Source organism: Cebus imitator, unplaced genomic scaffold, assembly GCF_001604975.1.
Source record: "Cebus imitator isolate Cc_AM_T3 unplaced genomic scaffold, Cebus_imitator-1.0 Scaffold562, whole genome shotgun sequence".
In the NCBI taxonomy this organism is placed as follows: Eukaryota; Metazoa; Chordata; class Mammalia; order Primates; family Cebidae; genus Cebus; species Cebus imitator.
The window spans coordinates 1,097,403-1,124,794 of record NW_016107877.1 but is presented as its reverse complement, the minus strand read 5'-3'; the positions used below and the strand labels follow the sequence as shown (position 1 = coordinate 1,124,794).

The window sequence follows — 27,392 nt, the reverse complement described above, 5'->3', positions numbered from 1 at the left end:
TATCCCTCTATGAATGGAACTGGGTGGCAGCTAGGGAAACAGGCTTTATACCACAAGGCAGTATGAGCTGCTTGATGTTGTTGTGAGGAAACATATATTATGAAAAGCAATTGCCAGAAAAGGCTGATGATCAATTAAACATTAACATTTGTAGATCCCCTTCTGTGATGCAGAAAGTAACTGCCACATGGGTAATGCTGTAAAGCAGTACTTGCTAAAATAATTTTGTTGTTCTCCTACAGTCTATTAACATAAAGTCAGATGAGAAGCATTCTGATCAAATTCTATCTCATCTAATAAGGTCATCCCAGCCATGCCAGCTCATCAGGCTCGGCTTCATCAGATGCCCAGAAGTTTGACTGTAACTACCATTCCCTTGACACTTATCACTGTAGTTATTTGTTAATAATAATTGCTTTCTGTAACCCTTATGGACAAGGAGCATCAGTAACTTCTGTGGAATTTTTGACATGCTTGAGTAATTTTTCTAGAAACCTGGAAATTATATCATATTAGATAGCTCAATATTTTTATTATTATATTTTAATTTCTAGGATACATTTGCAGAACATGCAGGTTTATTGCATAGGTATACACATGCCATGGTGGTTTGCTGCACCCATCAACCTGTCATTTACATTAGGTATTTCTCCTAATGTTATCCCTGCCCTAGCCCCCAAGACCCCAACAGGCCCTGGTGTGTTATGTTCCCTCCCTGTGTCCATGTATTCTCATTGTTCAACTCCCACTTATGAATGAGAACATGTGGTTTTCTGTTCCTGTGTTAGTTTGCTGAGAATGAAGGTTTCCAACTTCATCCATGTCCCTGCAAAGGCCATGAACTCATCCTTTTTATGGCTACATAGTATTCCACAGTGTAAATGCCACATTTTCTTTATCCAGTCTATCACTGATGATCATTTGGATTGGTTCCAAGTCTTTGCTATTATGGGCACTGCTGCAACAAATATAAGTGGGGATGTGTCTTTATAGTAGAATGATTTATATTTCTTTGGGTATATACCCAGTAATGGGATTGCTGAATCAAATGGCATTTCTGGTTCTAGATTCTTGAGGAATCACGATGCTGTCTTCCACAACGTTTGAACTAATTTACACTCCCACCAACAGTGTGAGGTGTTCCTGTTTCCCCACATCTTCTCCAGCATCTGTTGTCTCCTGACTTTTTAATGATCACCATTCTAACTGGCATGAGATACTATCTCAATGTAGTTCTGATTTGCATTACTCTAATGACCAGTGATGATGAGCTTTTCTTCAAATGTTTTTTGACTGTGCAAATGCTTCTTTTGGGAAGTATCTGTTCTTCGCCTACTTTTTGATAGGGCTGTTTTTTGTTTGTTTGTTTGTTTGTTTTGTTCTGTTTTGTTTTGTTTTCTTGTAAATTTAAGTTCTTTGTAGATTCTGGATATTAGCCCTTTGTCAGATGGAGAGATTGCAAAAATTTTCTCCCATTCTGTAGGCTGCCAGTTCACTCTGATGATAATTTCTTTTGCTGTGCAGAAGCTCTTTAGCTTAATTAGATCAAATTTGTCAAGTTTGGCTTTTGTTGCCATTGCTTTTGGTGTTTTACTCATGAAGTCTTTGTCCATGCCTATGTCCTGAATGGTATTACCTAGGTTTTCTTCTAGGGTTTTTATGGTTTTAGGTCTTATGTTTAAGTCTTTAATCCATCTTAATTTTTATATAAGGTGTAAGGAAGTGGTCCAGTTTCAGTTTTCTGCATATGGCTAGCCAGTTATTGCAGCACCATTTATTAAATAAATAATGCTTTCCCCATTTTTGTCAGGTTTGTCAAATATCAGATGGCTGTAAATGTGTGGCATTATTTCTGAGGCCTCTGTTCTGTTCCATTGGTCTATATACCTGTTTTGGACCAGTACCATGCTATTTTGGTTACTGTAACCTTGTAATATAGTTTGAAGGGAAGTAGCATGATGCCTATAGCTCGTTTGTTTGTTTGTTTGTTTGTTTATAATTGTCCTGGCTGTGCGGGCTCTTTTTTTGGTTCCATATAAAATTTAAAGTAGTTTTTTCTAATTCTGCGAAGAAAGTTAATGATAGATTGATGGGGATAGCACTGAATCTATATATTACTTTGAGCAGTATGGCCATTTTCACAATATTGATTCTTTCTATCCATTAGCATGGCATGTCTTTCCATTTGTTTGTGTCCTCTTTTATTTCCTTGAGCAGTGGTTTGTAGTTCTCCTTGAAGAGGTCTTTGTATTCCTAGGTAATTTGTTCTCTTTGTAGCAATTATGAATGGGAGTTCACTCATGATTTGGCTCTGTTTGTCTATTATTGGTGTATGGGAATGCTTATAATTTTTGCACATTGATTTCTTATCCTGAGACTTTGCTGAAGTTGCTTATCAGCTTAACAAGATTTTGCACTGAGACAGTGGGATTTTCTACATATATAATCATGTCATCTGCAAACAGAGACAATTTGACTTCCTCTCTTCCTATTGGAATACACTTTATTTCTTTCTCTTGCCTGATTGCCCTGGCCAAAACTTCCAATACTGTATTGAATAGCAGTGGTGAGAGAGGGCATCGTTGTGTTGTGCCAGTTTTCAAAGGGAATGCTTCTAGCTTTTGCCCATTCAGTATGATATTGGCTGTGGGTTTGTCATAAATAGCTCTTATTAGTTTGAGATACGTTCCATCAATACCTAGTTTATTGAGAGTGTTTAGCACAAAGGGGTGTTGAATTTTATTGAAAGCCTTTTCTGCATCTGTTGAGATAATCATGTGGTTTTGGCCATTGGTTCTGTTTATGTGATTGCTTATGTTTATTGATTTACATATATTGAACCAGCTTTGCATCCCAGGGATGAAGCCAACTTGATCATGGTGGATAAGCTTTTTGATGTGCTGCTTGATTTGGTTTGCCGGTATTTTATCAAGGATTTTTACATTGATGTTCATCAGGGATATTGGCCTGAAATTTTCTTTATTTGTTTTGTCTCTGCCAGGTTTTAGTATCAGATTAATGGCTGCCCTCACAAAATGTGTTAGGGAGGAGTCCCTGTCTTTCTGTTGTTTGGAATAGTTTCAGAAAGAATCGTACCAGCCCTTCTTTGTACCTCTGATAGAATTCGGCTGTGAGTTCGTCTGGTCCTGAGCTTTTTTGGTTGGTAGGCTATTAATTATTGCCCCAAATTCAGAACTTGTTATTGGTCTCTTCAGGGATTCAACTTCTTCCTGGTTTAGTCTTGGGAAGACATATGTGCCCAGGAATTCATCCATTTCTTCTAGATTTTCTAAGTTATTTGCATAGAGGTATTTATAGTATTATCTGATGGTAGTTTGTATTTCTGAGGGATCAGTGGTGATATCTTCTATATCATTTTTTATTTTGTCTATTTGATTCTTCTCTCTTTCCTTCTTTATTAGTCTGGCTAGTGGTCCATCTATTTTGTTAATCTTTTCAAAAAACCAGCTTCTGGATTCATTGATTTTTGGAAGGGTTTTTCATGTCTCTATCTTCTTGAGTTCTGCTCTAATCTTAGCTATTTCTTGTCTTCTGCTAGCTTTTGAATTTGTTTGTTCTTGCTTTTCTAGTTTTTTTAAATCGTGATGTTAGGGTGTCGATTTTAGATCTCTCCTGCCTTCTCCTCTGGGCATTTGGTGCTATAAATTTCCCTCTAAACACTGCTTTAGTTGTGTCCCAGAGGTTCTGGTTCATTATGTCTTTATTCTCATTATTATCAATGAACTTATTTATTTCTGCCTTAATTTCATTATTTACCCAGTAGTCATTCAGAACCAGGTTGTTCAGTTTCCAGGTAGTTGTGTGGTTTACAGTGAGTTTCTTAATCCTGAGCTCTAATTTGATTGCTACGTAATCTGAGAGACTGTTTGCTATGATTTCCATTCGTTTGCATTGGTAACTTACTTCCAATTATGTGGTCAATTTCAGAACAGATGTGATATGGTGTTGAGAAGAATGTGTATTCTGCTGAGTTGGTATGTAGAGTTCTGTAGATGTCTATTAGGTCCACTTGGTCCAGGGCTGAATCTTTTTTCAAGGTTCTTAGCTTCCTTGCATTGGATTAAAATATGCTCTTTTAGCTCGGAGGAGTTTGTTATTACCCACCTTCTGAAGCCTACTTCTGTGAATTCATCAAACTCATTCTCTGTCCTGTTTTATTCCCTTGCTGGCGAGGAGTTGTGATCCTTTGGAGAAGAGACATTCTGTTTTTTGGAATTTTTAGCCTTTTTGCACTGGATTTTTCTCATCTTTGTGGATTAATCTACCTTTGGCCTTTGATGGTGGTGACTTTTGGGTGAGGTTTCTGTGTGGACATCCTTTTTGTTGATGTTGATTCTATTCCTTCCTGTTTGTTAGTTTCCCTTCTAACAGTCAGGCCCTTCTGCTGCAGGTCTGCTGTTGTTTGCTGGAGGTCCACTCCAGACCCTGTTTGTCTGAATATCACCAGTGGCTGCCTATTCTTTCCTCTGGAAGCTTCATCCCAGAGGGGTACCTGCCAGTTGCCAGCTGGAGCTCTCCTGTATGAGGTGCCTATTGACCCCTGCTGGGAGGTGTCTCCCAGTCAGGAGGCATGGGGGTCAGGGACCCATTTGAGGAGGCAGTCTGTCCCTTAGCAGAGCTCAAGTGCTGTACTGGGAGATTTGCATCTTACTTCAGAGCCAGCAGGCAGGAACATTTAAGTGTGCTGAAGCTTCGCCCACAGCCACCCCTTCCCCCAGGTGCTCTGTCCCAGGGAGATGGGAGTGTAATCTATTAGCCCCTTACTGGGGCTGCTGCCTTTCTTTCAGAGATGCCATGCCCAGACAGGAGGAATCTAGAGAGACAGTCTGGCTGCAGTGGCCTTGGTGAGCTGGGGTGGGCTCCACCCAGTCCAAATGTCCCAGTGGCTTTGTTTACACCATGAGGGGAAAACCACCTAATCAAGCCTCAGTAATTGTGGACGCCCCTTCCCCCACCAAGATCCAGCATCCCAGGTTGACTTCAGACTGCTGTGCTGGCAATGAGAACTTTAAGCCAGTGGACCTTAGCTTGCTAGGCTCCATGGCAGTGGGATCCACTGAACTAGACCACTTGGCTCCCTGGCTTCAGCCCCTCTTCCAGGGGAGTGAACTGTTTTGTCTCACTAACATTCCAGGCGCCACTGAGGTGTGGGAAAAAAAAACTCCTGCAGCTAGCTCAGTGTCTGCCCAAACAGCTGCCCAATTTTGTGCTTGAAATCCAGGGCCCTAGTGGTGTAGGCACTAGAGGGAATCTCCTGGTCTGTGGGTTGCAAAGACCATGGGAAAAGTGTAGTATCTGGGGCCGGAGTGCATCATTCCTCAAGGCACAGCCCCTTACAGCTTCCTTTGGCTAGGGTAGGGAGCTCCCCGACCCCTTTCACCCCAGGATAGGTGATGCCCCACTCTGCTTTGGCTTGCCCTCAGTGGGCTGTGGGCTGCACCCACTGTCTAACCAGTCACAATGAGATGGATATCTCAGTTGGAAATGCATAAATCACTCATCTTCTGTGTTGATCTTGCTGGGAGCTGTAGACTGGAGCTGTTCCTATTTGGCCATCTTGCCAGCCACCAGATAACTCAATATTTTATAAGCATTTTGACCATACTATATTAAAGATTTCATTGGGTAGGGGGAGAAGAGTTACAAACAGTGTGTTAAAAAGAAAAAAGTAACTAGAAACTTCGTGAGATTCAACAGAATATATTTCTATAGTGGAATCCAGGAGTTCAACACCACCCCCTTCCTTCCTGGCATGGGATTCCAAGGGGTCACAAGAAGAAAAGAAGGAATAATAAATGTTCATCTTTGAATACCAAATACCTTTCAATGTGCATGGCATATAGTTGCCAGTTAGTAAATATATTTTTTAAATTCATGTTGTTGCATGAGTGATGACTTAGCCTGAAGTTATAGAAAGTCCCCTTCTGTGGGACTGTGAGGTGGACCGCCTTCTATCCTAGCAAGAATACAATTAGGCTTCCTCAACCTCCTGACAGTGCATTAATGCTGCTCCTGATTCATCTGATGCCCAAAGCATATGGATCTAGTCCAAGTCATCTGTGTAAATGCCAGCATACCAGTGTCTCATCACAGGGAACTTCCTTGAATTGTCTAATATCCAGCTTCTGTTCAAAATCTGTGAGAGAAAAGATTGACATCTAGGACAGATCCCAAGAGACATTCAGTCTGTTTACCCTGGGATCAGCCTTTAGATCAAGTTGACCAATATATTATCTTGTCCCATTCTAGAGATACTATCATTGGTTTTCTTTTTAATCTTATGCCTCAACCTTGATCAAGGAACAGCTGTTGGAAACCACCTCTGCATCCTATCATAAAATGTGTTGAGGGCATTATCCATTATATCAGTTACCACTATCTATATATAAAAGCCCATTGGAGAGATACCTTTTAGAGCTCCCTACTAGAATCATCTTTATTTCCACCATAGGGACTAGTAGACTTCCTCCTTTCCAATAGTGAGAGCTGCATAATTGATTATGTTTCCTTTATTGTTCTGGTTGCTGGGAAATTGAGTCATTTTTTTATTAGAGCAAAATTCACATAACATACAGTTAATCATTTTAAAGATACAATTCAGTGGCACTTAGTACATTCACAGAGTTGTGCAAATATCCCCCCTGTCTAACTTCAGCACACTTTACCATCCTAAAAGGAAACCTTATATCCATGAAGCATTCATTTTCACCTCCCCCCAACCCTGGCAACTACTAATTGTACTTTTACTTTCTGTACCTATGGATTTACTTATAGTTGAGTGTCATGATGGCAGTGCAATCAAACTGCACCTCTATTAACCCTTGTGGTACAGCATTTGTAGACTCTTCCTTCCTGGTTGTTTCCTTATATTACTTATTTTATTTCAAGCAAACAGCCTCATGATTTTTGTGTAAAGATGAGTAGAGATATTACACAAGTAAGGATATACTCCTTTTCACCTCCAGAGCCACTCGCCACCCTTCTTGCTGCTCTGCCATGACCTCTATGGCTGACGCTATGGGCTCTCAAGCCCTCTGGCTTCCAGTTGAGTTTGGCTAATAGAGAATCATGGTAGTGGATCAGAGGGAGGGAGGACAATGATGAAGAGTATTACTCCCCTGGCTTCTTCCTTGTGGGTTCACTGAAATTGGTCCCTTGACCTAAGGTCCCAGCTCATGTCAAGGAGCGCTCAGCACATAGGCCTTTCTGAATTCTGGTTCTACTCACAGTTCTATTCTTCACCTCTTCAGACTTAGTAGTGTATGGTCCCTATTATTTCTGTCCCCAAAGTGCTTTATCATCCCCTGTAGTTTCCCTATTCTCATAACTTTCTAAATTGTTCCTTTATTAAACTCTTCTCAAGTTATCCTAATTCGAGTGTATCATGTGTTTCTTGCTGGGACCCTGACTTAAACAGCATACTTTATCTTGTTGTTCTGTCTAGCTGTCAGTCAACACAATTTGCTCAGAGTCTTCTGCAGATGAGCAAGTCTGATAGATTCTTCTAGAGCCAGACAATGTCCTCTTCCTGGTGTCCACTGTATTCACATAGGGTTCTATTTAAGTGTATAATGGGCAGGTTGACATAGTTTGCAGGTCAGAGCAGTAATCCTGAGGATGTGACATTTGAGCAGAGCAGTTGTTAAAAAAAAAAAAAAAAAGTAGGTGAAGGAAAGGATAGGAAGAAGTGGGCATTCTGGGTAGAGAAAATAACATAAATGAAGGAACTATAGCAGGGACTGACAGCATTTCGAATAACTAAAATAGGAGCTCAGGACTGGAGCAGAGAGAAGCAGGGCAGAATGGTGGAAGATAAAACTGGTAAGAGAAGCAAAAGCCAGATCATGAAGGTCCTTGTAGACCACGTTAAGAATCTGTGCTTTGCAAGAGCAGAAAATCAAACACCACATGTTCTTACTCATAGGCGGGTGTTGAACAATGAGAACACATGGACACAGGGAGGGAAGCACTACACACTGGGGTCTGTTGGGGGGAAATGGGAGAGGGATGGGGGGGTGGGGGGGTGGGTAGAGATAGCATGGGGAGAAATGCCAGATATAGGTGAAGGGGAGGAAGGCAGCAAATCACACTGCCATGTGTGTACCTATGCAACAATCTTGCATGTTCTTCACATGTACCCCAAAACCTAAAATGCAATAAAATAAATAAATGGGACAAAAAAAAAAGAAAGATAGATAGATAGATCTCAAATAAAAAAAGAATCTGTGCTTTGTTACAAGAACAGCTGTGGAGAGGTTTTAAGTGTGGGATTAATGTGATGAGATATTTACTTTCAAAGGATCACTCTGGATTGGGGAAGGTAAAGGGCATGAAAGTATGTGGGGAAATCAGATGATGGTAACTTGGACTAAAATGGTGATCGTGGAAATGGAAAGAAAGGATAAAATTGAGAACTACTTGGGAGTAAAATCAAGAGGAATTTGTAAGGGTGTGGGAGAAGATGGAGCCAGAGATGGCTCCTGGGTTTCTGGTTTATGTGATGGAGTACAGCATGAACCCATCACTGGTGAGGGAGACCTGCAGTGAAGCAGGGTGGTCTCACACTTCAGTATAGGACATGTGTCAATGTGCCTAGGACACATCCAAAAGTTGTTCTAAGTGACAGTAGGAGCTTGGGGGAATGATGTGAGCTGGATTTAAGTGTGACCAATGTAAGCGAAACTGTGGGCTACTGAGGTGAAAGAATACAAGACTGAACTCATGTTCCGTAAACTGTTGTCAGTAAGTCCTGATTGTCTTTCATGAGATAAGAACCCTATTTTCTTCATCATTTTTTTTCTGGTTAGATTAGGACCTTATTATGATGTCGTCTCGCTAGAAAGTTGTAGTTGTGCCCTGGAAACTTCATAATGTGAAAGCTGCATAATGTGTGATGTCTTTTTGAAGGTGGAAGCCATCCCTCCAGACTCAATCTTTAAAGGATATTATTATTATCATCCAAATATTTAAAGGTCTGACAATTTTCATCTCCCCTTGATAAACATCAGTTATCTAGAATCACTTTTCTATCTAGAAGCTCATCTCTTCTATTGATTTGTAGGATACTGGAATTTAGATGCCAGCTACTGTATATTTTCATAAAGTTGGTTAACCCTCCTTAACTCTCTGGCTAGCTACTGGCATCATTATTTCTCTGTAGATTCATAGATTGTCATGACTGGGGAACTTTTGTTGAAATCTCTTCATTTTACAAGCAGGGAGACGATAGCTCTGGCCACATGGCGAGTTGATGATGTAGCAAGAAACACCCTCTAGCTGGTCCTCAGCTCCAGCCTTGAGCCCTGTGTAGTACCACACTGCCTCTTCCCTTAACCATGACTTTAAATTAATCTTGCCTCAGAACTGTGAAGCTTTCTACTTTAAGTTTTAAAAGAGATTCATTAATTGCATATTTGCATCCCCCAAATGGAAATACTACCCTTGTTGTTTTTTTAAGCCTTAACAAGACAAGTTGTACTTGAAGAGAGACTTATTCTAGTTTCCAGTCACAGAAGTGTACTAGAGGAGCTGTGGATGCTCTGTCTCTTGCCCTCTAAATTAATGATGGCAGAGGATCTGACATCCTTTTCCTAAACTACTTCTCCTACTCTTATCATTGCTTTCTACCAGAACAGTTTCATGTTAATTCTTTATGATCACTGGATCATTAAAACCACACAAGAACATAGGTTTTAATTCCTTGACAAATGTACAGACCAGCAAAAAAAAAAAAGGTAACTTAAGGGTTTATATTTACATACCATTTGAATATCCCAATGACCTCTTTAAACACTCTCATGTTTAATCATGATTTAATACTTTTTAAAAAAGTGAATACTTTGGGTATTTGGTAATGATTCTTCCTAGTTTTATAACATTTACTTCTTCAAATGCCTACTTATAAATAGCCACTTCTTATAATAACAGTTCAAGACAGATACATTGGAGCAATCCTCTCAAATGAAAAGATATATTGGAATACCATTTCAGTCATTGTATCAAAGACCCAAACTGACAATGCTTGCATAAATATGATAGAAATTTCTTTCTCAAGAGATTATGAAATCCCTGAAGATTTTAGGAACGTAGGCTCCATCAGTCTCATAGCTTGATGCCCTACTCTGCATGTTTGAAGATGGCTTGCTAGTTCTGAATCCACATTTCACCAGCAAGGGGGAAATGAAGGAAAGGAGGGCACAGCCATTCCTTTTAAGAGCACATCCATAAAGAAAATGTGGCACATATATCCCATGGAATATTATGCAGCCATAAAAAGGATGGCTTCATGTCCTTTACAGGGACATAGATAAAGCTGGAAACCGTCGTTCTCAGCTAACTGACACAAGAACAGAAAACCAAACACTGCATGTTCCCACTCATAAGTGAGTGTTGAGCAATGAGAACACATGGACACAGGGAGGGGAACATCACACACCAGGGCCTGTTGGGAGGTGGGGGACTAGGGGAGGGATAGTAGAGGGTGAGGGGATAGGGGAGGGATAGCATTAGGAGAATTACCTAATGTAGATGACAGGGTGATAGATACAGCAAACCACCATGGCACATGTATACTTATGTAACAAACCTGTACATTCTGCACATGTATGCCAGAACTTAAAGTATAATAATAATAATGATAATAAAGAGCACATCTTGGAACATGCCACATCTCACTTCCCATTGGCTGAAACCTGGTCCTATGGCTACACCTTGCTGCAAGGGAGGCTGGGAAATATAGTTCTTAACTCAGTAGCCATTTGATCAGCTAAAACTTAGAAACCCTGTTACTGACAAAAGAAGGAAAGATGAGATACCAGGGAACACCTAGCAGTTTCTGTCATTTCTAAAAGAGATTAAGTAATAAGTAACCTAGAAACTTTATCACTTTCACCTGTTAAACAAAATAAATTTGTCTTTAGGTATGACAAAACCATGAGGAGAAAAACGTTAAGTGATTATCACCCCACAAACATACCTATTAAAATTCAACAAGACTATGGAAAGTGGGTTTGAGAAATCAAAATTAGTCATTTTAAACTTGTAGAAAGGTAATGTGAGAAAAGGCTTTGCTAGGCCAGAGCTCATGTGGGGGTTTGGCCCGAGCAGAAAAAGGTTGCTATGGGGCATGCTTAAGGAACAGAAGGATGGTGGCTGGCTGCTGGGGTGGAGCCAGAGGTATCACTTGTGTGCACTGGGCTCAGCCATGGATCTACGTTGCAATTGAGAGGTAGGCAAAATTAACCACCTTAGTGATAGAAGGACAACTAAAACAGAGGCTACAGGGACTGACGAGGATTCTTTACTAGGGTTTCTTGACTGAGGCACTTGAGGTGCAAACTACCATTGCACATAGCCATGGAGCCCACTCACTGAAAACTCCAAGATAAGAGTAAGGTAAAATGCATAATGACCAGGTGAGACTCTGGAGAAAACAAAGCAGCAAATGAGGGAGAAGGAGAGAGAGAAGCCAGGACATTGTCACTGGCCCTAGTCTAATGTCAGGAGATGAGGGGAACTAAAACAGCAAGGTGAGCAAGACCAAAGAGTAGCATCCACCATAGTTAAGCTCATTGGCAAGTCAACCATAGGCTCTGGGGTAGTTATAACACCCCAGAGCCAAAAACTCCTCTTAGTAGATTGTAAGACCTTTGGCTCCTTGCAGATATTATTAATGAAACTGCTCTGAAATTGACAAGGAGAGGTATAGGCCCTAATGGTCTCTTAACCTTTTTAAGGACTAACATTCAATCTTACCAGTCAGTTAGGAAATATAGTGTTAATACTATATACAAGAATCCTTAGCACTAGATATTTATGTTGTTGGCCTGGATGTTGTCATGTTTATTTAAGAAATATTTTATCTGAAACTGAAGATGGCTCTCTCCCATGGACCTTTCAGCTTCATGAGTCAGTGCATATTGCCTGAGCTTTAGCAATGGGAATACAGATTTCCTAGTTCACTATATCTGAGTGAGGTCTTCATGATAAAAATGTTCTTGCAGAAAGGCAAAATTGTATTAATGCAGTGTCAAACATCGGCAGAAAATTAGAAAAAGATTACAGACCAATATGCAGTCTTGAAAAATGAGATGACTCAAAAGCTTGAGACCATAATTATCAATAATGAAAATATCCTATATATGTAACAAAGTGCTTTATTCATTGGTTTGGTTTTAATAAACACTATGGAAGATGTTTCATTTTATATGTTACAAGCAAGCAGGTTTAGAACATTTTAGTGTTGTTATTGTCAACTTTGTCAAAAAAAAAAAAAAAAGAAAGTTTTAGTAACTAGTCTTGTCTTAGATACCATGACACAAATGTTGTGAAAATGAGAATTGAATGCAGATGTTTTAATTCCGTGTCCCAGGCACTTTTCCTTGTGTCATTTGGCTCATCTGAGCCGTAAGCAACATCATGAGCTTTCTCATTTGTTTATGCATTCATTCATCAACTATTAGTGACATACCTCCGACGTGCTAATCATTATACGAGGCACTGAGAATGCTGTGATTGACAAGACATAGTTTCTCCCTCTGCTGTGACTGGCCAGACATAGTTTCTGCCTTCAAGGATGTTTACAGTCTGGCAAAGAACACAGGCATGTCTTCCATACTAGTCACGATGAACCAGTGAAATGTATGCTACAACGGCAGGAATAGAGCAGGCTATAGAAGCACATGTAAGAGGCATCTTACCAAATTATGACTTAGGCTTTCCAAGGAATTGCTATTTGCATTGAGTCCACAAACGTTATCAGGAGTTAAAGGAACAGTATTCCAAGCAAAAATAAAGTTATGCTTGAGAAGAAGTTATATAAAGTTACACTTGAGAGGAAGGTCATTCAGGTCCAGAGGAGGGAAAGACCCAAAATCTTTACAAGTTCAACTTACTGTACCATTCCTACTACTTGACTAATTAGAGACATCATCCAACTATACATTCTTCTATTCATCTATCTACCTATCCATTCCTCCTCCGTCCATCTCGCATTATTTTTTTCATCCACCCACCCATCCTTCTGTCCTTTCTCCCTCCCTTCCTCCTTCTCTTTATTTCCTTCTTTTCTTCTTTATATCCATCCTTTCATCCATTCATTCATCCATCCATCCATCTATTTAGTCATGGTAGGTGCTAAGATAATTTATTGAATTAAGTAATTAATTTAGAAAGCCTTTACTGAGAGACCTAGTACATGCCAGGCATTGTGCCAAGCACTGTGGAGGCGATAAAGGTACATGAAATGTTATCCCAAGTGATATGAAGCTTAAAATCTCACTGAAGAGATAACTTTTCACATACATTAATATGATACAAGCTGGATGGAACAGGTGTGTTAAGAGGTGGCCTAAGAATTTATCATTGGCTGTGGGGATATTATATGGAGGGAAACCTAAGTCTCAGTGATAAAATTAACAGACTAACACCAAACTGAATATCCTTAATCTTTTCCTTTTGTCTGTTTGCTTATTTGTTTTATTTTGTTTTGTTTTCTGAAATTTGTTCTTTGACAGATTCTGTGGCAACAGCATCTGGGCCACTACTAGTCGAAGTTGCCAAAACTCCTGGTGCCAGCCTTGGGGTTGCCCTAACTACCTCGATGTGCTGTAACAAACAAGTCATTGTCATAGACAAAATCAAATCTGCAAGTATTGCAGACAGGTAAGTATTGTAGAAAGTGCCTACTTTTCAGCTGGGCACAGTGACTCACTCCTATAACCCCAACATTTTGGGAGGCCAAGGTGGGTGGATCACCTGAGGTCAGGAGTTCGAGCCCAGCTTGGCCAACATGGTGAAACCCCATTTCTACTAAAAATACAAAAAATTAGCTGGGCATGGTGTCAAGTGCCTGTAATCCCAGCTACTTGGGAGGCTAAGGCGTGAGAATCACTTAAACTTGGGAGGCAGAGGTTGCAGTGAGCCAAACCATTGCACTCCAGCCTGGGCAATAAGAGCAAAATTCTGTCTCAAAGAAAGAAAGAAAGTGCCTACTTTCAAAATTGTATGTGTGCAATTTTATACATATATATATGTGTGTGTGTGTGTATATATATATATGTATACACACACATATACACATATGTACACACACAGTTGTAATACACATATACACATGCATAGACACACACAGACACACACAGCTCTCTTGCCCACTTATACAAGTTTCACAGAAAGAAGGAAGTTGCTGTTGTAGGACTTAAAAATTCGCCTATGTGTCAGCCACCTGCGATGTCACATCACCTCATCCAGATGTTTAGCATGGCCCTTAGCAATAGTAAGAAAAAATAATAATAAGCAACTAAGCAAGTTTTCTTACTGTGTCCTAGGGCACTAGCCTATTCTTAATGTAGGGTAACTGAGTAGATCTTTATTAAACCCCGTGCAGAGCAGTCATGGGTTTTCCTGAATTGTTGACAATTAAATCCTGCTACCATAAAATCTGATTTCCTTGTTTCTTAAATAAATAAAACAGTACTTTTAAAAAATATTTTTACAATACTTTTAGAAAGTCCTGTACTCTCATAGCATGTTAATCTTAGGATTTTACAACCTCCAGGGATCTCTTAACACATCATTCATTTCAATGCCACAATAAAAATGAAATTTCTTTTTTCTAATTAATATTTTATACTCGTAAGGTAAAAGGGGAAATAAAAAAAGACTATCTTTTCATCTAATAAATTATTTTACAACTTCTGGTAAGAAAAATCTCGTCTTCTGTAGCTGAAGCACTCCAAGTGCAAAAAAATGTGGAATTATATTTTAGTTGGAAGGGATGCCTTGAAATGCTTTTGTCTTGAGAAACAGACTATTCACAGCGGCCATTTTTCGATATACCATACCTGAATGACCCGTCTCCCCTGTATGTTTCCAGCCCTCTTCTCCATGTACCCCTCAGCCTGCCTGGGAAACCTCCAGCCATGGTGCAGTGAACTGCAGCAACCCCTAGTAATGGTCAGTCCACAGCTCCACTGTGGTCTTACCGACATTCAGTCCTGATCAGTGACAGCTATTGATCTAGGGCTGTTCTCCAGTTCAATGGCACAGGATGCTTTCATTTTCTTCCTCTGCTTTTTCCCATTCCACAGGGGATAACCAGTTTAAGGAGCTGTTCACTTGACTGGTATGTGGGGATGCTGACAGCTGTGCTGACGTTTCTCAACTCATCCAGTAGCCAGCTCTTGAGTTCAGCAAGGTGTGGCAGCTACCCTTCCCCTGCCCGCATCTTTCCCTTTGACTCACCACGCAGGCCTGGTTTTATTACTCACTTGACTCCTGCATAATTTCCACCATTATCAAGAGCTTTTATACTAATACATGTTCAATCCAGAATAACATAATAATAAAGAACTGGTGATCGTAGAGCTTGTGTGAAGATTTCAAGGAAGTATTAGTGAAATTTCCCTAAGTTATTCTTCACACGTAAAATAGACCCTATTCTAATTCTGAGAGTCGTGTTTGATATTTTGAAGATTTACCAACTCATGTTTATAGATAGAAAAGTCTAGAACAAAACAACACAGACAGAAGTCCAGGGGAAACATTTTCCTCTTCTTCTCTTTCCTCTTGCTCGCTTTCCCTCAGTTTTCCACACAAGCACTCCAACATAAGATTTTTTTTTTTTTTAAGGAAGAACAAGAGAAAACATTTCCTTGAATTTTTCTGTATTTTCCACAAGGTTTTACTTCCTCATTCATATTCAAGGTACTTAAAATTTGATAGATGATGTTTCCTATAACACTCACTTTTCTTTTTCTTTTCTTTTTTTTTTTTTGAGGTGGAGTCTCGCTCTTGTCTTTCAGGCTGGAGTGCAATGGCGTGATCTCAGCTCACTGCAGCCTCCGCCTCCTGGGTTCATGTGATTCTCCTGCCTCAGCCTCCTGAGTAGCTGGGATTACAGGTGCCTGCCACCACACCTGCCTAATTTTTGTACTTTTAGTAGAGATGGGGTTTTACCATGCTGGCCAGTCTGGTCTCAAACTCCTGACCTCAGGTGATCCACCTGCCTCAGCCTTCCAAAGTGCTAAAATTGCAGGCGTGAGCCACCACGCCCAGGCCCTCTCTCTCTCTCTCTCTCTCTCTCTCTCTCTCTCTCTCTCTCTCTCTCAGTTAATGAAAACTGTATGAAGTTTTAACTCTAAAGGACATGAAAGTCAGATTCCAAAAACGAGGGCACCGCCTCTTACTAAGTATTTCTCCTTTCCGTAGATGTGGCGCACTGCACGTGGGAGATCACATCCTCTCCATCGACGGAACCAGCATGGAGTACTGTACGCTCGCAGAAGCAACCCAGTTCCTGGCCAACACCACTGACCAGGTCAAGCTTGAGATCCTTCCCCATCATCAGACCCGGCTGGCCCTAAAGGGGCCCGACCATGGTAAGATGATCCACCTGCATCAAGCTCTTTCTCTGGCCCTCACAGCATTGCTCCCTTCAGCAGAGTTAGACAGCAGAAAGATACTGGGTCTCATTCTGCCTAAATGATTTCTTTCTTTTTTTGAGACTGAGTCTCGCTCTGTCACCCAGGCTGGAGTGCAATGGCATGATCTCGGCTCCCTGCAACCTCTGCCTCCCCGGTTCAAGCAACTCTCCCACCTTAGCCTCCCAGGTAGCTGGGATACAGGCATCCACCACCATGCCCAGCTGATTTTTCTATTTTTAGTAGAGACAGGGTTTCAGCATATTGGTCAGACTTGTCATTTCTTTTCAAAACAAGGTTATGTTTGTTTACTCTAATCCATTTTCCAAAGTCTTTTTTTTAAACCACAAATAATTTACTTGAAACCCTGAAATTGAGGAAAGAATTTTCTGGACAGTGCTATTTGGTATTTTTTTCTTAGAAAAGTCTTTGGTGCAAATTGAATGTGCAGAGAAGGCAAATAATTTGACTTCCTGGTATTTGTTTTGAATTTCCAGTCTATATGAAGGCCAATGAATGCAAACAGTAAAACTCTCACTTAAAAAAAATAAATAAAGGGGATATTAATAGCAGAGCCTTCCAATATTTGGCAGGGATCAAAGGAAACTAGTTAGATGAAGGATTGACTTTCTATATATTTTGTCTTTTGCCAGTGTAGTTTTTTCCTTAGGATAGAGAACAACCTATCTGACCAAACATCTTGTCAGGGAGAATCAGAATATTTGACTCCATCTGTTCAATAAAAAATGTCACCCGAAGGTATCTGCATTTTCACTGCCTTGAAATTCACAGGTACATTTGCGGGTCTTTATATCATCTACCTAGGTACCTTTAGGCAAAACCTGGTACAAGAAAGGAGTCTTTGAGCCCCAGATCAAATGAAGTCAAGTTCTACAGTGGGATCTCTGTTCCGACATCTTCTTCTGCCCTGTTCCTTAAAGCAAACACCATTCCTTTGCACTCCTTGAAATTAGAGGCCTCACGGGTATTGTCAGGGTGGCCTGAAGGAGAATACTGCATTTCTGTATATTTAGACACAGTGCAGTTTTCCCTGGAGTTGAAATTTTGCTTTTCAGGGGGTCATTTGTATCGTGTCTCCCACCTTCTAAAATGTACTGCACTTCTCCATAGTCTGGGGAGCGGGGAAGAGGGATCAGATAATTTTCATACTAAATCAGTCAGCTGGATCCAAGCTTTTTAATTACATGGAGCTTAGGCAGCCCTGAAGCTAATGAAAACCTCTAGTACGACATTACCCTTATCAGATTTTAATTTTACACATTGGAGTAGAGAAATAATGCAGATAGGCAGTTTAGGAAAAGAAAATCAGGATCACTCTATTGGAATAGAAATAGAAATAGAAATAAAAAGCAGCCACAGGAAGGTACCGTTCACAAGGATGCACACTGTTCCTATCAGGAGGCCCTGTGGGCCCTGCCTGTACACTGGCAGAGAGGAGAGATTTCTGAAGCTGTTTAAGTTTCTTTAAATTAATTGACAGTCATATTGGATTTGGAGCACAGTAGGCCTAAGAATGTACACTGTGTAGTGCTGTCTCAGCACAGGATTTTGCTTGCTAAATTCTGTTCTCAGCGAATCAGAAATGCATACTGGACCCTTTTAAAATGTTAGCATCTTTAGCAACCTCTTATATATATATAATTCATAAATAATTCAAATGTTTCCAACCTATGGAATATTAAATCTTTTAACCTGCCAAGGCAATTTGAAATTAATTTATATACTAAAATATATAAACCAAGAACGAATTTTTTTTGTCTTTATTCTGGAAAAGCTGATGTCATTTGTGTTGCGGGGATAGGAAGCTGATAGGAAGTTCAAGTAATTCTAGCTTCCACTTCTGACTTTATCCTCTATGTTTTCTGAAAGTTGATCATTGTCTTTTTTATCTAGCGAGTAGGCTTTTCCCCCACATTGCACATTAAAATCAGACTTGCATTTCCAAGAGGGAATAAATTTTGGCTCCAAAACATAGTTAAATTATAGTAAGGAATTTTTTAAAAACACACACAAAAAATATTACTGTGTTTACAATTCTCAAACTTATATTTTTGACTAATGGAGTAGTTTAGCAGTTTTACCCTTTCTGTACAAGAAAGTTCCAGTTGTTTTTTCCAGATCTCTGATGCCTGAACTGTGCATCTCTCAATGCACTTCCCAACTGTCCAGATTTTGTTAGCAGCAAAGCATACACCATGGAGTTTTCAGGTGAATGTAGGGATGAATATCTTAACTTGGAATAAGAGATTAGCTATGCCTTTCACTGATAAACAGCAGCATTAAAGAAGCTGAAAAAAATGAGTTTTCGATGAGGTTAGAAATTGTTCCCGCTGAGGGTTTTCAGGAGACATTATTGTGATTGAAGGAAACTGACATTTTGGAAGGGAAAATGTGACCAAAGTCCCTAGGCTTGACACATTCAGTACCAGGAGGACCTTCCATTTGAGAGCTCCAGAACAATCACTGGTACAGCTGTGGTCTGCTCTTTGAAACATCCTGAGCAGAGCAAGAGGCTGCAATTAGAGAAGAAAGAAAAGTAACTTCTATATATCTCTTGAGACTGCAATAGTGATATCACCATGGAATGATAGAAACATAATACTTTAAACTTATTGTTTTCTTATCTGTAACAAGGGACTTAGACACACCCATAGGAAGAGGTGGTATCATCTGGTGGCTGAAGCAGGGACTTTAGGATCCCATGTCCAGGGCTTCAACTCTGACTCCACCACTTGGGGACCTAAGCAAGTTACCCAACTTTTTTATAACTCAGTTTCTTCATCAATAAAATGAGCGTCATAATAATACCTGCCTCAAAAGAATATTGTAAACATTATCTGAGCTAATCCATGAAAAAGCACCTAGCACAGTGCCTGTAAGTACTCAGTGAAAGTAGGCTGCCATTATTGGCACTATTAAATGAGAGAATATCTATAAATGTGTTTTGCAAAATGAAAGGGCATGCCAAAAATGTAACATCTTATTATTAAACTCTGGAAACACTTGCCTAAGTATCAAGTACACCACTGTAAAACAATACATTTGGCATGTACATTCAAAATAGGCAGCAACTCTCTTCTCTAGCCTACATTATTTGTTCAACACCTTTTGCATTCATCATCAATAGCATACAGTTTTGTGCATGATCTTATATCATTTTTGTCTCTTAATTATTTTATATGTGTGAAGATGTAATCCCCAGTAATAATTCAAAATCAAGGTAAAGGGTTTGACCTTTAACCTGTCTGCAACAATTGGCACAGCCTGGGAAGGCGAAAGATGGTAAATAATAGATTTCTTATGGATTTAATAATTGTACTTGACAGTCCTTACAAAGGCCCAGTAATTTTCAAAGCACTCAATAAAGAAGTGGATCAAAAGGTGGCTGTAGAATTCCGAAGTCCGTTCACCGTACCCTGGCTTCATTTGAATTACAGATGATACTTTGTGAAAAGTATGCTTAAGTGTCTGTGGTTGTAAATTGGCTAGACCCAGTAATAGCTGTGTCTTGCTAAAATGTTTTCTTGTACACCCAAAGTAGAATGAGGATGGTGAGAGAGAATACATTAGGGACATCCTCTGTAATAAATACTCTTTTATCTAAAGGGAAATGCTGCTGCAGTGTTCACATAGACACCCTGGCTAGTATTCACATTCATTCCTGTATTTGTTTATTCATTCATTCATTTATTAATCATTATATATTAGGCACAGTTCTAGTTGCTAGGATATATCTAGTGAGCAAGAAAGGCAAAGTGTATCCCTACGCTTATAGAATTCACATTCTAGTATAGACAAATATTAAAAATAGATTAAATAAATAAAGCTGTTTAAGACAGCAATAAGTGCCATGAAAAATATAAAACAGTAATGAGGTGACACGGGGAGGGCAGCTCCTTCAGCCAGGGAGATCAGCAACAACTTCTCTGAGGAGGTGGCACCTCAGCTGAAACCTGAATGATGAGAAGGAGGCAGTCATACAAGCAACTGGGGAAAGAATAGCAAGTGCAAAAGCCTTGAGGCAGGAAGGAACCTGAGCTGTTCTAAGAATAGACATAAGATCAGCGTGGCTAAAATATACAAATGATGGGGAAAATGATAAGGATGAAATTAGAGTGATAGGCAGGGGCTGCATTTGATTCTCTTTGTAATCCTTAGCTATACAGGCTGGACACAGTGGCTCACACCTGTAATCCCAGCACTTTGGGAGGCGAAGGCAGGCAAATCACCTGAGGTCAGGAGTTCAAGACCAGCCTGGCTAACATGGCAAAACCCCATCTCTACTAAAACTATAAAAATTAGCTGGTTGTGGTGGCGTGCACCTATAATCCCAGCTACTGGGGAGGCTGAGGTGGGAGAACCGCTTGAACCCGGGAGGCAGAGGTTGTAGTGAGCCGAGATCACACCATTGCACTCCAGGCAACAAGAGTGAAACTCCATTCCCCAACCCAAGAAAGTAATCTATTCAAACAGCAAGGATATGATCTAACTTATGTATTTAGGAGAACACCCTAGCTGTGTTGTAGAAGGTAGGTATGCAAGAGATGAATTGGAGAGCCACATCTGAAGGTGTTACAATGGTCTAGATGAAAGAAGTGGCAGCTTGAACTAGGAGAGAGGAGAGAGGGGGGGAATCCAAGCTACAAACAGAGCAGTTGAGTAGAAGGAGCAGGCCAGATAGTTTAGGGCAACACAATTATAGTGGCTATGAAAGTTTCTGCTGCAGAATTCTGAGAAATTCTCGAAAACTTAAGTGTCCAGTGAGTGAAATTTCAGTGAAAGATACATTTATTTCCTTTAAAAGATACTTTATTTTTGGCACGTAGATCGAAAAGTAGACAAATCAATATGATCACTCTGAACTCATTTGTTTTTATTCTGTGTGCCAGCACCATGCTAAGCACCGAATTTGCCTAATTCTCATAATATTGCTGTAAGGTAGATGACTTCATGATCTCCATTTGATGTACTAGGAAATTCAGGTTTAGAATGGCTGAGTAGCTGGCCAAGGTTATACAGAGAGGAAGGGCTGGAGGCAGAGCCGAAACCCAGGTCTGCTTCACCCCGCAGTGATCCGTCCATGCTAGTGCTTTTGTTTCATGTCCTGTTTCACTCTAGAAAGGATGCGAATCGACCAATTCAGCTGGTATCACAATTGATGTAACTTAAATTCTTGTCTAGATGACCCTCCTTTCAATGCACACAGTATTTCACCTCTCTACAAGAATAATTACTGTCAAATAATCCACATGTCAGACACCTAACACCAAAATCATGAAAGTAGGAGATATAAATTCATATGTTAAGCCAGGCATGGTGGTTCATGCCTGTAATCCCAGCAACTCAGGGCTGAGGTGGGAGGATCACTTGAGACCAGCCTGGGTAACATAGGCAGACTCCCATCTCTATACAAATAAAATAATAAAAAATTAGCTGGGCGTGGTGGCATGGGCCTGTGGTTCCAGCTACTCAGGAGGCTGAGGTGGGAGGATTGCCTGAACCCAGGAGTTCAAGATTACAGTGAGCTGTGATCACACCACTGCACTCCAGTGTGGGTGACAGAGCAAGACCCCATCTCTAGAAAAATAAAATAAGTTCATATGTTATTTTGAGTTATTTAAGATTATTAAATGAAAAACTTCGTATCAGACATAGTAACGAAGATATTGTTCATATTTCAGAACACTGGGTAGAATATCAAATCTTAATATTGAAACAAGATTGGAAGGATGATAAAGATTTTCTAAAACATAAAAGGGATGCCAATTTGAAATTTTAATAAAGTTTGAAGTAAACTTTATTAAAATTTTATGGCATCTTAAGGAAATATAAGAACATATGAAATATTTTAAGAATTAGTTATTTCTAATATGCTTTTTCAGAAAAATAAAATATAGAGACTTTTATCTTTTCCTTATTAGTTGGGATACAAATAAGATACTGATAACTGATAGATGATTAGAGTGGTTTATTGTTGTGGAAAATCAAGTCCAAGTGATAGATCCCAGTGTAATTAAAATGTCAGAGCAGTAAATTCTGATGTGTGACTAGTAAACCACTTGAATCATGCACCAATGTGATTTATTGCTCCTTCTTTTCTTTTTCTCAAAACAAGTGCTACTAACTGGCCAAGATTTGCAAATCTTTAATTACTAATTGTGTGCCATAGATCTTTGTGGGGCTGACTTTTAAGTTAAAAAAATGTTTTTAATCTCTGCTGCAAAGCACTAGGGGAGATTAGAAATTGATTCAATAGTCATTTTAAAAGGAGAAAAAAATGAGCTGAGGAAAGACATGCATTATTCCTGGGAAGATGAAAAGTTTCCATCCTTAATGTTAATCATCTATTTTGCTGACCACTGAGAAAAGGGCAAAGCCAAGTAGATTTGTTTTTTTTATTTGCAAGCAGCTTTCTTTTTTGTTATACTTTTAATTTGGGCAATTCAGTTATTTTTCTTCTTTTTTGGTTCTTTGTTTGTTTGTTTGTTTGTTTTTCTTATTTCTCATCATCACTTCATATGGGCAGTGAAAATTCAGAGGAGCGACAGGCAACTGACCTGGGATTCATGGGCCAGCAACCACAGCAGTCTTCACACCAACCATCACTATAACACCTACCACCCTGACCATTGCAGAGTACCAGCCCTGACATTCCCGAAAGCACCTCCTCCAAACAGCCCTCGTAATGTTCCACGCTTTCTCCTCCTGGTCTTTTATTTCAATTATATTTTTCTCATGCCTTCCCTTTCTCATCTTTGGCTTCATGGGTGTTGTTTTTCTGTTTCTTATAGTAGTAATTTATCATTTCTGACATTTCCTGGGTCTTTTTCTTTTCCATCAGAAAGCATTTGTTGTTAGGAAAGGATGTAAATGTTCAGAATGGTTTATATGTGGCCCAGGAAGTAACAATTCGGAATATTTTACAGAGACAGTTTTCTCAGGTCTTCTTTGTGTATTTGGAATCACTTATGAAATTCATGTCAGAAAATATCTATGAAAATGAGATTATGTATCTTGATGCATTGAGTTGTTTGTGGACAAAGTTGGTTTTTTGGTTTTTTTTTGTTGTTGTTTATTCAAAGCAATTCTCATAAAGTCTTTTTGTGTTCCTATGCACTTATAAAGATCCTTCTGCCCCCTCAGCATTTGTAGGCTTTTGTAAAGCATTGTCTTATTCTTCTGAGGCCTGCCCTCTGGCTGGCTGGGGTCCTTCCTAGCCATTGCTATGCATCATGTGTATCTTTCTGGACCGTTACTGATTGGCAAGTGTGGCGGGCTCAGGCCCCACCTGAGAGCGCTCTGTGCAACGTCTTCACTTTCTTACAGCAGCTTTGGTGTCTTCATCCTTCTCTCCTACCTCCATGAGTGCATACAGCCTGAGTTCCCTGAATATGGGGACTCTACCTCGAAGCCTCTACTCCACCAGCCCACGTGGAACCATGATGAGGAGGAGACTGAAAAAGAAAGACTTCAAAAGCTCACGTAAGTGAAACGACAGCCAATGGCATTTGGCCTGGAAAAAACCTGTGGGCATTGGAGTCTTGGAAATACTGAAATTGTGGGAAGAGTGTTTTACATTTGCCTAAGTGATCAGGTAGATGCTGAGCAGCTAACAGCTCTGTGCCAAAGACCATTGACATCATGCCCAGTATCTGTGTGACAATGACTGCACCCCAATATAACTTCAGACTGAATTCATTCATACTATCTTTGCCTACAACTTTTTATTTGAGATTTGAGATTTTTCTTGCTCTTTTGATGTCATAATATACCCAAAGATATGATTTTTCCCTTAAGACTCCTCTTATTATATCCTGGGTTGCTTTGGATATGAAACCTTTGTTCTTAGTTTCTTGTTCACTCTAAAGAAATTTCGTGAAAATGATGCTCCTCTTTTGATAAATATGAGATTCTCATGTATTCATTTAATGCTATTATAAATTTCATGCTAAATTATATTTTGTGACCCTCCCTCCAAAAAGCAATGAAAAATATGAACATTCTTTTTAAACTACATCTCATTGCCCAACTCCAGTACCTTTTCCAGAAACCTACCCCACGGGTAATCACCGATATAACATATATTTCTTATTGTCTGCTCTAGCCTGAGAAAGATTGTAAGGATGCTCAGAATTACAAGCATCCTAAAGTCTAGGAATTTCAACCATGATTCTTGTAAAAATGATCTGGATGGCCAAACACGATATAGACTAAGCAAGACTAGAAAGATGTAGTTGGCTACTTGTTTTGGGATAGATGGTTGTCTGAATAGAGAGGAAAAAGGGGCAATTGAATGCCTTAAAAAGAAAGAAATACAAATCCACTCCTACGTTTATGTTTTGGGTTGGGGAAGACCATTCTCCCTCATCATAATCACATAACTGTGGAAGAAGGAACATTGACCTTTCTAGCCAGACCTAATCATAGTCTAGAGAGTGTGTTTCTTGACCTGTATCCCTTTTGATGGCCATGATTATGATTCCTACAAAGAAATTTAAAGAAGATAGGATCTCTTCCCGTGCTTACCATGGGAATAAAAATAAGGAACATCCTTAAGTTGCCTAAATAAAACCAAAGCAGATACTTCATGATGGGTATGGACTTACTGGCTTTTCAGCTTGTTTGCCAGAGATTCATCTCCCCAAGAGAATCTCTCTCCAGTCTCACCAGGGTCACCCTAAGTGCCCAAGACCAGCCATCAGCCACACTGGGAAATAGTTTCTTCATAATACAGTAACCTGAAGGTTTCCTGACAGTGAACTCCATTGCAAAAGACAGGGCCACCAATGTGATTTGTACATGATTTAGACTTGCATATAGTTTTAAATATAAGGAGATTTTTCATCTTTGTTATATGAAAATGATGGTAAATTTGAAATTAGGAAAATGGAAGATTGAGTTTAGTAAAAATGAGAACAAAGTGTTACCAGAGTCCCGTATATTTTTAGCTGACACTAAATTATTTAGTCTCGGAAGAAACCGATTGAAGGCAATATAGTGAACTCATTGTGAGCCTAGACTCTGGAACCAGCCTGCCTGGGTTCCATCCTAGCATCATTGCCTTCTAGCTGTAGGGCCCTGAGGAAGTTCCGTAAACTCTGAAACTGAAAATAGGGAAAATTACTTCATTGGGTAATTGTGAAGATTGCATGACGTATGCGTAGACTGAAAATAGGGAGAATTACTTCATTGGGTAATTGAGAAGATTACATGAGATTGCATGTGTATATGTGTTTTCGAACAATACATGGTAAACTTACGGTAAGCACAATTCTTAGCTATTTTGAATAGTTTGTGTTAACTGTCATGTGCCTAAATCTGAATGGTCACATGAAAAAATCTCTTGACATTGTTCTCAAAGTTTGGCCTTTTTCACAAGGGGTACATTTTGGCATAATAGGTAGGTCTTGAGTCTTCCATATAATGCCTTCAGGGTTTGTGGTGGGTATTTGTATATGAATTTTTTTTAACAGATAATGGCTTTGTGTGTAGTACTCCCACAGAAACAGGCCAACAGCCCTCAGCAGGGAAGAGCAATTAAAATGAATTCATTAGTGTTCCTACTTCTGCTTCAAAGGCTAACATTTGTTTGTGTTAGTTAAGACTTGCTATGTTGATTAGGGACATTAGTGAATACAAATGAATGATAATATGTTTGACTATTTCAGGTTGATATTTACACATCTTAAATTTTGTAGTAGGAAAGGAAGCTAAGGCGAGGCGACAGTCGCTGATGTGCATAACCCACTCATAAATTCTCTCTTGAATCAGGACATTATTCTTCAACATGGTAGAAATATAAACAGAAACCTGGTTCAATTCATTTCTAGTTGTTTGTGTTTGCTGTAGACGTTAGCCACTAGAGCACCACTCACAATATACATACCAGAATGTTTATAAATGTGTCTCAGGAGATCATACATTTTGTATTTTATTCAAACAATAAATTCCAAAATGATATGAACTTTTATTTCCACTTAAAAAAGACCTGAAAAAAATGATATCATTGCAAAGGGTTTTTTTTAATGAGGATTTTTTTTTCCTTTATTTCATTGCAGTGGTTTGGTATGGTCACATTAAATGTAAAGGTCTTCCCAAATAACTGATAATAAAAGTTTTATTGCCACTCTTACTATACCATGGTTTATTTCCACCACTTTATTTATGTCTTTATTCTGTGCCACCATTTGTTACCCCCTTTGTACTACTTACGTTTCTATAGCAACCAGGCCATTTGTATAGATGGCAAATCATGGCGAAAATCACAAATACAATAAAAAGTCTTTGCCGTATTGGTGGTGACTTGAGGCCAGAGCTTGCAAAACAGAAAAGGCTCATATGCGTTTCCAATGCCAAGGAAGGACATGCCCAGAAAAGAATGAAATCTTCTCACATGAAAATTAAAACATTCTGTATTATTGATCAAAGGAGAAATACAAGAAGTCTGTATGTAGCAACATGTTACCAGCATTGAAACAGGAAGGCGCCATGTTTGTTTCATAGGGAAAATAATACAGCACAGTTAGGCTTTGAGGAGTGTCACAAAGCCCTGGAGGCATTGCTGAGCCATGTCATAGAGGGAGCCCTTTCATCTCTTCTGCCAGAATCTTACTGCCCTTTTCCTGGCTGCCTGGGCTGCCTCTTTTTCTGCCAGAGAGGCCAAGTCTCCTCTCAGAACCCTAACATCTCCCTGTAACAGCAGTGTGGCTGAGCAACGGGTCTAGCTAGTTTGCCCTGCTTTCTGTTCCCCACCACTGTACTCCAGGCCAGTGTAGAGACTCTCTCCCCAGTTTGCCTGAATTGCAGCAAAGAGTAGAAGTTAGAATACATCTCCAGAATGGTCTTTGCTGCTTTTGTCATCAGCAGTGACTACTACTAGGGAGGGTGCCATTGAAAAGAGCTGAAGAAAAGAAAATGAGAAAACCTAAC

At 39.6% G+C, this 27,392-nt stretch overlaps 1 protein-coding gene across 7 annotated transcripts in view; it reads left to right on the top strand.

Annotated features, from left to right (window-relative positions):
- Positions 1 to 27,392, top strand: part of GRIP1 (glutamate receptor interacting protein 1) — a 180,299-nt gene that overhangs the window by 46,903 nt on the left and 106,004 nt on the right. For 2 of the 7 annotated variants that reach the window (XM_017515844.2, XM_017515845.2), the window contains exons 6-9: positions 13,536 to 13,683; positions 16,231 to 16,400; positions 22,990 to 23,145; positions 23,790 to 23,945. In XM_017515844.2, coding sequence (XP_017371333.1) covers positions 13,536 to 13,683; positions 16,231 to 16,400; positions 22,990 to 23,145; positions 23,790 to 23,945 — 630 coding nt within the window. The remainder of the gene's footprint in view (positions 1 to 13,535; positions 13,684 to 16,230; positions 16,401 to 22,989; positions 23,146 to 23,789; positions 23,946 to 27,392) is intronic. The other 5 variants (XM_037733989.1, XM_037733988.1, XM_017515846.2 and 2 more) reach the window with 3 other exon arrangements.